The sequence below is a fragment of the Oncorhynchus mykiss genome, chromosome 9 (assembly GCF_057628025.1).
Source record: "Oncorhynchus mykiss isolate SJ-2025 chromosome 9, ASM5762802v1, whole genome shotgun sequence".
NCBI classification, from domain to species: domain Eukaryota; kingdom Metazoa; phylum Chordata; class Actinopteri; order Salmoniformes; family Salmonidae; genus Oncorhynchus; species Oncorhynchus mykiss.
The window spans coordinates 6,959,586-6,971,712 of NC_143030.1; the positions used below are offsets into that span (position 1 = coordinate 6,959,586).

The 12,127-nt window shown below is 48.2% G+C and overlaps 1 protein-coding gene across 5 annotated transcripts in view; it reads right to left on the reverse strand.

The window, feature by feature from the left end:
* Positions 1-436: 436 nt before the first annotated feature.
* LOC149980734 (thyroglobulin-like) overlaps positions 437-12,127 on the reverse strand; it is a 29,134-nt gene continuing 17,443 nt past the window's right edge. For all 5 annotated transcript variants that reach the window (XM_090183370.1, XM_090183366.1, XM_090183369.1 and 2 more), the window contains 10 exons: positions 10,567-10,698; positions 10,245-10,334; positions 7,310-7,441; positions 7,071-7,160; positions 3,855-3,986; positions 3,638-3,727; positions 3,122-3,256; positions 2,882-2,971; positions 1,140-1,271; positions 437-952 (listed from right to left, as the gene is read on the reverse strand). In XM_090183370.1, the coding sequence (XP_090039496.1) occupies positions 861-952; positions 1,140-1,271; positions 2,882-2,971; positions 3,122-3,256; positions 3,638-3,727; positions 3,855-3,986; positions 7,071-7,160; positions 7,310-7,441; positions 10,245-10,334; positions 10,567-10,698 (1,115 nt within the window). In that variant the 3' untranslated portion in view covers positions 437-860. The remainder of the gene's footprint in view (positions 953-1,139; positions 1,272-2,881; positions 2,972-3,121; positions 3,257-3,637; positions 3,728-3,854; positions 3,987-7,070; positions 7,161-7,309; positions 7,442-10,244; positions 10,335-10,566; positions 10,699-12,127) is intronic.

The window sequence follows — 12,127 nt, forward strand, 5'->3', positions numbered from 1 at the left end:
GTGCAAGGCCTTCCCAGAAGACTTGAGGTAGTTATAACAAAAGGGGGGACCAACTCCATGATTTTGGAATGAGATGTTTGACGAGCAGGTGACCACATACTTTGTCATGTGGTGTGTTTTAGTTATAAAATTATCTAGTTAGCAAATTGTAGGCTGAACATTTACTTACCCCACTAAAGTTATTCATTTCACTTCTTGGATGTCCTATTCACAGAGGGCAATGATGTGAATCACCCATACATTCTAGCTAATACTGTACTGACCATGTTCAGGCAAGTTTCCTTCCCTGACTCCAAATATTGGTATAAATGTGAAGTACCCTAACCACTAATAGATCAGTCTGGCCCTGAAAGATCAGATGGCATCAACATGTAACAAAACCAGGGAATATGAATCATCTTTCATCCTACAAGTTCTAATACAACATTTACTCATGTAAAGATGAAGAGCATGTCCTTTATTTTACAGGATGATATAATGCATGAAGCAAACAATGGAATGATTTAGTGAAATGTGACGATGTAGACTCAGTCAAGGGGTCTTTCATCCCTCTGTGGTCTGGAACAATTCTTCAGACTCAGAGTAGCATGTTTCTGATTGTGGACTCTGCTGAACTCCTGTATATATTGGAATGACATTTGGATGTCTTTTGGGGACCACAGCCGCCATAATTAGAATTAAATTAGAAGAGATGAAGAGATGTCATGACAGAGGGACACAGGAAGAAGAGAGATCATGATACAGAAATCAGTTTAGCATCTTGTAAAGAAAGCATAAAGAGGTCCAAGGTAGGAAGCAAGAGTAGTGATGTGTTGGAGTTTAAAGTGGGGATGGTGTTGGATGAGACCACAGGGCCTCATTTACACCTTGGTGGAACAGTTGATAGTAGTGCCTGGTGGAGTCTCAGTACCCGGGATCTTCTGTCCAGAACTGGTCACACACCAACAGTAACCTACCAGAAAGACATGTTAATAACCTGTTAAATATATAATATTTACACATTTTACTGTAACATATTGAATTGTCATGTTGAACTCAATTGGAGCATTTATAGTGTGTGTGTGTGTGTGTGTGTGTGTGTGTGTGTGTGTGTGTGTGTGTGTGTGTGTGTGTGTGTGTGTGTGTGTGTGTGTTTTAACCTGTAGAGCCCCAACATTGCTCAGGGGTGTATTGTCCAGCAGCGTCACACGTGGGGATGTAGGCTCCAACTAGGTCATGTGTCACGGCATCTCTAGCAATCTCACATGGGGTCATGGGTCGTATCGCATCATCTGGACACACAGGTAACATACATTGTAATGTGGACATAAAATAACAATGATGGATATACATTCTGGAATCATGGACTGCATCCTATATGGGACCCTGTTCCCCTTTGGGCCCTGGTCAGGAGACTGCATCCTATATGGGACCCTGTTCCCATTTCGGCCCTGGTCAGGAGACTGCATCCTATATGGGACCCTGTTCCCCTTTGGGCCCAGGTCAGGAGACTGCATCCTATATGGGACCCTGTTCCCATTTGGGCCCTGGTCACGAGACTGCATCCTATATGGGACCCTGTTCCCCGAAGGGCCCTGGTCAGGAGACTGCATCATATATGGGACCCTGTTCCCCTTTGGGCCCTGGTCAGGAGACTGCATCCTATATGGGACCCTGTTCCCCGAAGGGCCCTGGTCAGGAGACTGCTTCCTATATGGGACACTGTTCCCTTTGGGCCCTGGTCAGGAGACTGCATCCTATATGGGACCCTGTTCCCTTTTGGGCCCTGGTCAGGAGACTGCATCCTATATGGGACACTGTTCCCCTATTGGCCCTTGTCAGGAGACTGCATCCTATATTGGACCCTGTTCCCCTTTGGGCCCTGGTCAGGAGACTGCATCCTAAATGGGACCCTGTTCACTTTTGGGCCCTGGTCAGGAGACTGCATCCTATATGGGACACTGTTCCCCTATTGGCCCTGGTCAGGAGACTGCATCCTATATTGGACCCTGTTCCCCTTTGGGCCCTGGTCAGGAGACTGCATCCTATATGGGACCCTGTTCCCCTATGGGCCCTGGTCAGGAGACTGCATCCTATATGGGACACTGTTCCCCTATTGGCCCTGGTCAGGAGAGTGCATCCTATATGGGACACTGTTCCCCTATTGGCCCTGGTCAGGAGACTGCATCCTATAAGGGACCCTGTTCCCCGAAGGGCCCTGGTCAGGAGAAGGGCCCTATACGGAATAGGAAGACATTTCAGATGTACATTTCTGAAATCTTCAGTTGTTGCTTCACTCCTTCAGAGATCTTCAAAGGTCTTCACTGGGTCTCTCTCTCTCTGTCCTACCTGTGAGTTAAATTCTCCCTCCTCTCCTTTTTAAGGACCCGTCCAGTCAGAACCCTCCCCCTGGAACCCCGCACGGAGAGTTGGAGGTACGAAATGGCGGCGAGTAGTTCAGAAAAAATGCAGGAAATTAAGAATGAGTTGGTGAAGCAACAGCTGTTCAGGATTGACAACAATATAGCTGTCAGTTCTTATGGTATGTAGCGGGAGGATGAGGGTTAATGACCTGAATGGTCGGAAGTGGAAAAACACAGGAAGAAGAGAGATCATGACACAGAAAGAAGAGAGATAATGACACAGGAAGAAGAGATAATGACACAGGAAGAAGAGAGATAATGACACAGGAAGAAGAGAGATAATGACACAGGAAGAAGAGAGATAATGACACAGGAAGAAGAGAGATCATGACACAGGAAGAAGAGAGATCATGATACAGAAATCAGTTTAGCATCTTGTAAAGAAAGCATAAAGAGATCCAAGGTAGGAAGCAAGAGTAGTGATGTGTTGGAGTTTAAAGTGGTGATGGTGTTGGATGAGACCACAGGGCCTCACTTACTCAGGGTGGAACAGATGATTCTAGGAGTGACTGGTGGAGTCTCAGTACCCGGGATCTTCTGTCCAGTACTGGTCACACACCAACAGTAACCTACCAGAAAGACATGTTAATAACCTGTTAAATATATAATATTTACACATTTTACTGTAACATATTGAATTGTCACGTTCAACTCAATTGGAGCATTTATAGTGTGTGTGTGCGTGTGTGTGTGTGGTGTGTGTGTGTGTGTGTTTTAACCTGTAGAGCCTGAACATTGCTCAGGGGTGTATCGTCCAGTGATTTCACACGTGGGGACGTAGACTCCAGGCCTGACGTTTTTCAAAGCATTTTCTCTATCAATCTCACAGGGGGTCTTGGGTCGTATCATACCATCTAAACACACAGATAACATTATTTGTAACGATGACATTACATAGTAGAACATACATTGCTGGACAAACATCCTGGAAGCTCTGGCTGGATCTGGAATCTTGGGTTGAGTCCCCTATGGGCCCCTGTTCCCCTGTGGGCCCCTTTTCTCCTAGGGGCCCCTGTTCCCCTAGGGGCCCCTGTTCCCCTATTGGGCCCCTGTTCCCCTACTGGGCCCCTGTTCCCCTATTGGGCCCCTGTTCCCCTATTGGGCCCTGTTCCCCTATGGGGCCCTGTTCCCCTATGGGCCCTGTTCCCCTATGGGCCCTGTTCCCCTATGGGACCATGTTCCCCTATGGGCCCTATGGGTGATGGTGTTGGATGAGACCACAGGGCCTCACTTACTCTGGGTGGAACATCTGATTGGAGGAGTGCCTGGTGGAGACTCAGTACCCGGGATCTTCTGTCCAGTACTGGTCACACACCAACAGTAACCTACCAGAAAGACAAATATATAATATTTACACATTTTACTGTAACATCTTGAATTGTCATGTTCCACTCAATTGGAGCATTTATAGTGTGTGTGTGTGTGTGTGTGTGTGTGTGTGTGTTTTTTAACCTGTAGAGCCCCAACATTGCTCAGGGGTGTATTGTCCAGCAGCGTCACACGTGGGGATGTAGGCTCCAACTATGCCATGTGGCACGGCATCTCTAGCATCCTCACATGGGGTCTTGGGTCGTATCGCATCATCTGGACACACAGGTAACATACATTGTAATGTGGACATAAAATAACAATGATGGATATACATTCTGGAATCATGGACTGTGTTCTATATGGGACCCTGTTCCCCGAAGGGCCCTGGTCAGGAGACTGCATCCTATATGTGACCCTGTTTCCCTTTGGGCCCTGGTCAGGAGACTGCATCCTATATGGGACCCTGTTCCCCGAAGGGCCCTGGTCAGGAGACTGCATCCTATACTGGACCCTGTTCCCTGAAGGGCCCTGGTCAGGAGACTGCATCCTATAAGGGACCCTGTTCCCCGAAGGGCCCTGGTCAGGAGACTGCATCCTATAAGGGACCCTGTTCCCCTATTGGCAATGGTCAGGAGACTGAATCCCCTATGGGACCCTGTTCCCCTTTGGGCCCTGGTCAGGAGACTGCATCCTATATGGGACCCTGTTCCCCGAAGGGCCCTGGTCAGGAGACTGCATCCTATATGGGACCCTGTTCCCCGAAGGGCCCTGGTCACGAGACTGCATCCTATATGGGACCCTGTTCCCTTTTGGGCCCTGGTCAGGAGACTGCATCCTATATGCCTATATGGGACCCTGTTCCCCGAAGGGCCCTGGTCAGGAGACTGCATCCTATATGCCTATATGGGACCCTGTTCCCCTATTGGCCCTGGTCAGGAGACTACATCCTATATGGGACCCTGTTCCCCTATGGGACCCTGATCCCCTATGGGACCCTGTTCCCCTTTGGGCCCTGGTCAGGAGACTGCATCCTATATGGGACCATGTTCCCCGAAGGGCCCTGGTCAGGAGACTGCATCCTATATGGGACCCTGTTCCCCTATTGGCCCTGGTCAGGAGACTGCATCCTATATGGGACCCTGTTCCCTGAAGGGCCCTGGTCAAGCGACTGCATCCTATATGGGACCCTGTTCCCCGAAGGGCCCTGGTCAGGAGACTGCATCCTATATGGGCCCCTGTTCCCCGAAGGGCCCTGGTCAGGAGACTGCATCCTATATGGGACCCTGTTCCCAAAGGGCCCTGGTCAGGAGACTGCATCCTATATGGGACCCTGTTCCCCTTTGGGCCCTGGTCAGGAGACTGCATCCTATATGGGACCCTGTTCCCTGAAGGGCCCTGGTCAGGAGACTGCATCCTATATGGGACCCTGTTCCCTGAAGGGCCCTGGTCAGGAGAAGGGCCCTGGTCAGGAGAAGGGCCCTGGTCAGGAGAAGGGCCCTGGTCAGGAGAAGGGCCCTGGTCAGGAGAAGTGCCCTGGTCAGGAGAAGGGCCCTGATCAGGAGAAGGGCCCTGATCAGGAGAAGGGCCCTATACGGAATAGGAAGTCATTTCAGATGTACATTTCTGAAATCTTCAGTTGTTGCTTCACTCCTTCAGAGATCTTCAAAGCTCTTCACTGGGTCTCTCTCTGTCCTGCCTGTGAGTTAAATTCTCCCTCCTCTCCTTTTTAACTTCTTGACCATACTTGAGACGCAGACGTCTCAAGTATGCCCCTGGAAATGCAAATGCGCTACGCTAAATGTACTCGTTACAACTCAATCTTTGATCAAAATTCACAAGCAGGGTATTGAATTAAAGCTACACTCGTTGTGAACCTAGCCAGCAAGTCAGATTTTTAAAATGCTTTTCGGCGAAAGCATGAGAAGCTATTATCTGATAGCATGCACCCCCCAAATGCCAGCTCGACACGTAAACAACAGATTTTGCGGTAGCCGGCGCTACCCAAAACGCAGAAATAAAATATAAAACATTCATTACCTTTGACAAGCTTCTTTCTTGGCACTCCTATATGCCCCATAAACATCACTATTGGGTCTTTTTTTCGTTTAAATCGGTCCATATATACCCAAAATAGCTTAGTATGGGATCTGTGTCATTCAGAAAAAATCATCGTTTTTAAACGCTGCGTAATTTTTTAAAATGAAAAAAGTCGACGATAAACTTTCACAAAACACTTCGAAATCCTTTTGTAATCCAACTTTAGGTATTAGTAAACGTTTATAATCTATCAAAATGATTACAGGGCGATGTCTTTTCAATAGGTCTTCACTTGCAAAAACAATGCCATCTGATATCTCCCTCAACTGCATCCGGGTGAAGACTGGGAAAATGGAGGTCAGATAGAAGGATTTTCCAACAATTAATTCAATTGAAAATTAGGACAATGGCGCCATCGTGCGGAATTTGTATGAATTGCAGGCAGGTCGCCATTAAATTCTGTTCTCTTTTAATAACTGGTGGAAGTGACTTATGGAAATTTTTTTTAGCTTTCAGAGAGCAGTTTTTCTTGCGTTTTTCAATGAAACACACGATCTGTTATAGTCACAGCCGTGATTTAACCAGTTTTATAAACTTCAGAGTGTTTTCTATCCACACATACTAATCATATGCATATACTATATTCCTGGCATGAGTAGCAGGACGCTGAAAAGTTGCGCGATTTTTAACAGAATTTTCGAAAAAGGAAGGGGTAGAAGTAAGAGGTTTTAAGGACCCGTCCAGTCAGAACCCTCCCCCTGGAACCCCGCCCGGAGAGTTGGAGGTACGAAATGGCGGCGAGTAGTTCAGAAAAAATTCAGGAAATTAAGAATGAGTTGGTGAAGCAACAGCTGTTCAGGATTGACAACAATATAGCTGTCAGTTCTTATGGTATGTAGCGGGAGGATGAGGGTTAATGACCTGAATGGTCGGAAGTGGAAAAACACAGGAAGAAGAGAGATCATGACACAGAAAGAAGAGAGATAATGACACAGGAAGAAGAGAGATCATGACACAGGAAGAAGAGAGATCATGACACAGGAAGAAGAGAGATCATGACACAGGAAGAAGAGATAATGGCACAGGAAGAAGAGAGATAATGACACAGGAAGAAGAGAGATAATGACACAGGAAGAAGAGAGATCATGACACAGGAAGAAGAGAGATAATGACACGGGAAGAAGAGAGATCATGATACAGAAATCAGTTTAGCATCTTGTAAAGAAAGCATAAAGAGATCCAAGGTAGGAAGCAAGAGTAGTGATGTGTTGGAGTTTAAAGTGGTGATGGTGTTGGATGAGACCACAGGGCCTCACTTACTCTGGGTGGAACATCTGATTGGAGGAGTGCCTGGTGGAGACTCAGTACCCGGGATCTTCTGTCCAGAACTGGTCACACACCAACAGTAACCTACCAGAAAGACATGTTAATAACCTGTTAAATATATAATATTTACACATTTTACTGTAACATATTGAATTGTCACGTTCAACTCAATTGGAGCATTTCTAGTGTGTGTGTGTGTGTGTGTGTGTGTGTGTGTGTGTGTGTTTTTTAACCTGTAGAGCCCCAACATTGCTCAGGGGTGTATTGTCCAGCAGCGTCACACGTGGGGATGTAGGCTCCAACTATGCCATGTGGCACGGCATCTCTAGCAATCTCACATGGGGTCTTGGGTCGTATCGCATCATCTGGACACACAGGTAACATACATTGTAATGTGGACATAAAATAACAATGATGGATATACATTCTGGAATCATGGACTGTGTTCTATATGGGACCCTGTTCCCCGAAGGGCCCTGGTCAGGAGACTGCATCCTATATGGGACCCTGTTCCCCTTTGGGCCCTGGTCAGGAGACTGCATCCTATATGGGACCCTGTTCCCCGAAGGGCCCTGGTCAGGAGACTGCATCCTATACTGGACCCTGTTCCCTGAAGGGCCCTGGTCAGGAGACTGCATCCTATAAGGGACCCTGTTCCCCGAAGGGCCCTGGTCAGGAGACTGCATCCTATAAGGGACCCTGTTCCCCTATTGGCAATGGTCAGGAGACTGAATCCCCTATGGGACCCTGTTCCCCTTTGGGCCCTGGTCAGGAGACTGCATCCTATATGGGACCCTGTTCCCCGAAGGGCCCTGGTCAGGAGACTGCATCCTATATGGGACCCTGTTCCCCGAAGGGCCCTGGTCACGAGACTGCATCCTATATGGGACCCTGTTCCCTTTTGGGCCCTGGTCAGGAGACTGCATCCTATATGCCTATATGGGACCCTGTTCCCCGAAGGGCCCTGGTCAGGAGACTGCATCCTATATGCCTATATGGGACCCTGTTCCCCTATTGGCCCTGGTCAGGAGACTACATCCTATATGGGACCCTGTTCCCCTATGGGACCCTGATCCCCTATGGGACCCTGTTCCCCTTTGGGCCCTGGTCAGGAGACTGCATCCTATATGGGACCATGTTCCCCGAAGGGCCCTGGTCAGGAGACTGCATCCTATATGGGACCCTGTTCCCCTATTGGCCCTGGTCAGGAGACTGCATCCTATATGGGACCCTGTTCCCTGAAGGGCCCTGGTCAAGCGACTGCATCCTATATGGGACCCTGTTCCCCGAAGGGCCCTGGTCAGGAGACTACATCCTATATGGGCCCCTGTTCCCCGAAGGGCCCTGGTCAGGAGACTGCATCCTATATGGGACCCTGTTCCCTGAAGGGCCCTGATCAGGAGACTGCATCCTATATGGGACCCTGTTCCCAAAGGGCCCTGGTCAGGAGACTGCATCCTATATGGGACCCTGTTCCCCGAAGGGCCCTGGTCAGGAGACTGCATCCTATATGGGACCCTGTTCCCTGAAGGGCCCTGGTCAGGAGAAGGGCCCTGGTCAGGAGAAGGGCCCTGATCAGGAGAAGGGCCCTATACGGAATAGGAAGTCATTTCAGATGTACATTTATGAAATCTTCAGTTGTTGCTTCACTCCTTCAGAGATCTTCAAAGCTCTTCACTGGGTCTCTCTCTGTCCTGCCTGTGAGTTAAATTCTCCCTCCTCTCCTTTTTAACTTCTTGACCATACTTGAGACGCAGACGTCTCAAGTATGCCCCTGGAAATTCAAATGCGCTACGCTAAATGCTAAATGTACTCGTTACAACTCAATCTTTGATCAAAATTCACAAGCAGGGTATTGAATTAAAGCTACACTCGTTGTGAACCTAGCCAGCAAGTCAGATTTTTAAAATGCTTTTCGGCGAAAGCATGAGAAGCTATTATCTGATAGCATGCACCCCCCAAAATGCCAGCTCGACACGTAAACAACAGATTTTGCGGTAGCCGGCGCTACCCAAAACGCAGAAATAAAATATAAAACATTCATTACCTTTGACAAGCTTCTTTCTTGGCACTCCTATATGCCCCATAAACATCACTATTGGGTCTTTTTTTCGTTTAAATCGGTCCATATATACCCAAAATAGCTTAGTATGGGATCTGTGTCATTCAGAAAAAATCATCGTTTTTAAACGCTGCGTAATTTTTTAAAATTAAAAAAGTAGACGATAAACTTTCACAAAACACTTCGAAATCCTTTTGTAATCCAACTTTAGGTATTAGTAAACGTTTATAATCTATCAAAATGATTACAGGGCGATGTCTTTTCAATAGGTCTTCACTTGCAAAAACAATGCCATCTGATATCTCCCTCAACTGCATCCGGGTGAAGACTGGGAAAATGGAGGTCAGATAGAAGGATTTTCCAACAATTAATTCAATTGAAAATTAGGACAATGGCGCCATCGTGCGGAATTTGTATGAATTGCAGGCAGGTCGCCATTAAATTCTGTTCTCTTTTAATAACTGGTGGAAGTGACTTATGGAAATTTTTTTTAGCTTTCAGAGAGCAGTTTTTCTTGCGTTTTTCAATGAAACACACGATCTGTTATAGTCACAGCCGTGATTTAACCAGTTTTATAAACTTCAGAGTGTTTTCTATCCACACATACTAATCATATGCATATACTATATTCCTGGCATGAGTAGCAGGACGCTGAAAAGTTGCGCGATTTTTAACAGAATTTTCGAAAAAGGAAGGGGTAGAAGTAAGAGGTTTTAAGGACCCGTCCAGTCAGAACCCTCCCCCTGGAACCCCGCCCGGAGAGTTGGAGGTACGAAATGAAAAATTCAGGAAATTAAGAATGAGTTGGTGAAGCAACAGCTGTTCAGGATTGAGAACAATATAGCTGTCAGTTCTTATGGTATGTAGCGGGAGGATGAGGGTTAATGACCTGAATGGTCGGAAGTGGAAAAACACAGGAAGAAGAGAGATCATGACACAGAAAGAAGAGAGATATTGACACAGGAAGAAGAGAGATCATGATACAGAAATCAGTTTAGCATCTTTTAAAGAAAGCATAAAGAGATCCAAGGTAGGAAGCAAGAGTAGTGATGTGTTGGAGTTTAAAGTGGTGATGGTGTTGGATGAGACCACAGGGCCTCACTTACTCTGGGTGGAACAGATGATTCTAGGAGTGCCTGGTGGAGTCTCAGTACCCGGGATCTTCTGTCCAGAACTGGTCACACACCAACAGTAACCTACCAGAAAGACATGTTAATAACCTGTTAATATAAATAATATTTACACATTTTACTGTAACATATTGAATTGTCATGTTCAAATCAATTGGAGCATTTATAGTTTGTGTGTGTGTGTGTGTGTGTGTGTGTGTGTGTGTGTGTGTGTGTGTGTGTGTGTGTGTGTGTGTGTGTGTGTGTGTGTGTGTGTGTGTGTGTGTGTGTGTGTGTGTGTGTGTGTGTGTGTTTTAACCTGTAGAGCCCCAACATTGCTCAGGGGTGTATAGTCCAGCAGCGTCACACGTGGGGATGTAGGCTCCAACTAGGTCATGTGGCACTGCATCTCTAGCAATCTCACATGGGGTCTTGGGTCGTATCGCATCATCTGGACACACAGGTAACATACATTGTAATGTGGACATAAAATAACAATGATGGATATACATTCTGGAATCATGGACTGTGTTCTATATGGGACCCTGTTCCCCTTTGGGCCCTGGTCAGGAGACTGCATCCTATAAGGGACCCTTTTCCCCGAAGGGCCCTGGTCAGGAGACTGCTTCCTATAAGGGACCCTGTTCCCCTATGGGCCCTGGTCAGGAGACTGCATCCTATATGGGACACTGTTCCCCTAAGGGCCCTGGTCAGGAGACTGCATCCTATATGGGACCCTATTCCCTTATTGGCCCTGGTCAGGAGACTGCATCCTATATGGGACCCTATTCCCTTATTGGCCCTGGTCAGGAGACTGCATCCTATATGGGACCCTATTCCCTTATTGGCCCTGGTCAGGAGACTGCATCCTATATGGGACCCTGTTCCCCTTTGGGACCCTGTTCCCCTTTGGGCCCTGGTCAGGAGACTGCATCCTATATGGGACCCTGTTCCCCGAAGGGCCCTGGTCAGGAGACTGCATCCTATATGGGACACTGTTCCCCGAAGGGCCCTGGTCAGGAGACTGCTTCCTATATGGGACCCTGTTCCCCGAAGGGCCCTGGTCAGGAGACTGCATCCTATATGGGACCCTGTTCCCCGAAGGGCCCTGGTCAGGAGACTGCTTCCTATTTGGGACACTGTTCCCTTTGGGCCCTGGTCAGGAGACTGCATCCTATATGGGACCCTGTTCCTCGAAGGGCCCTGGTCAGGAGACTGCATCCTATATGGGCCCCTGTTCCTCTAAGGGCCCTGGTCAGGAGACTGCATCCTATATTGGACCCTGTTCCCCTTTGGGCCCTGGTCAGGAGACTGCATCCTATATGGGACCCTGTTCCCCGAAGGGCCCTGGTCAGGAGACTGCATCCTATATGGGACCCTGTTCCCCGAAGGGCCCTGGTCAGGAGACTGCATCATATATGGGACCCTGTTCCCCGAAGGGCCCTGGTCAGGAGACAGCATCCTATATGGGCCCCTGTTCCCCTATGGGCCCTGGTCAGGAGACAGCATCCTATATGGGACCCTATTCCCTTATTGGCCCTGGTCAGGAGACTGCATCCTATATGGGCCCCTGTTCCCCGAAGGGCCCTGGTCAGGAGACTGCCTCCTATATGGGCCCCTGTTCCCCGAAGGGCCCTGGTCAGGAGACAGCATCCTATATGGGCCCCTGTTCCCTGAAGGGCCCTGATCAGGAGACTGCATCCTATATGGGCCCCTGTTCCCTGAAGGGCCCTGGTCAGGAGACAGCATCCTATATGGGCCCCTGTTCCCTGAAGGGCCGTGGTCAGGAGACAGCATCCTATATGGGCCCCTGTTCCCCTTTGGGCCCTGGTCAGGAGACTGCATCCTATATGGGCCCCTGTTCCCCGAAGGGCCCTGGT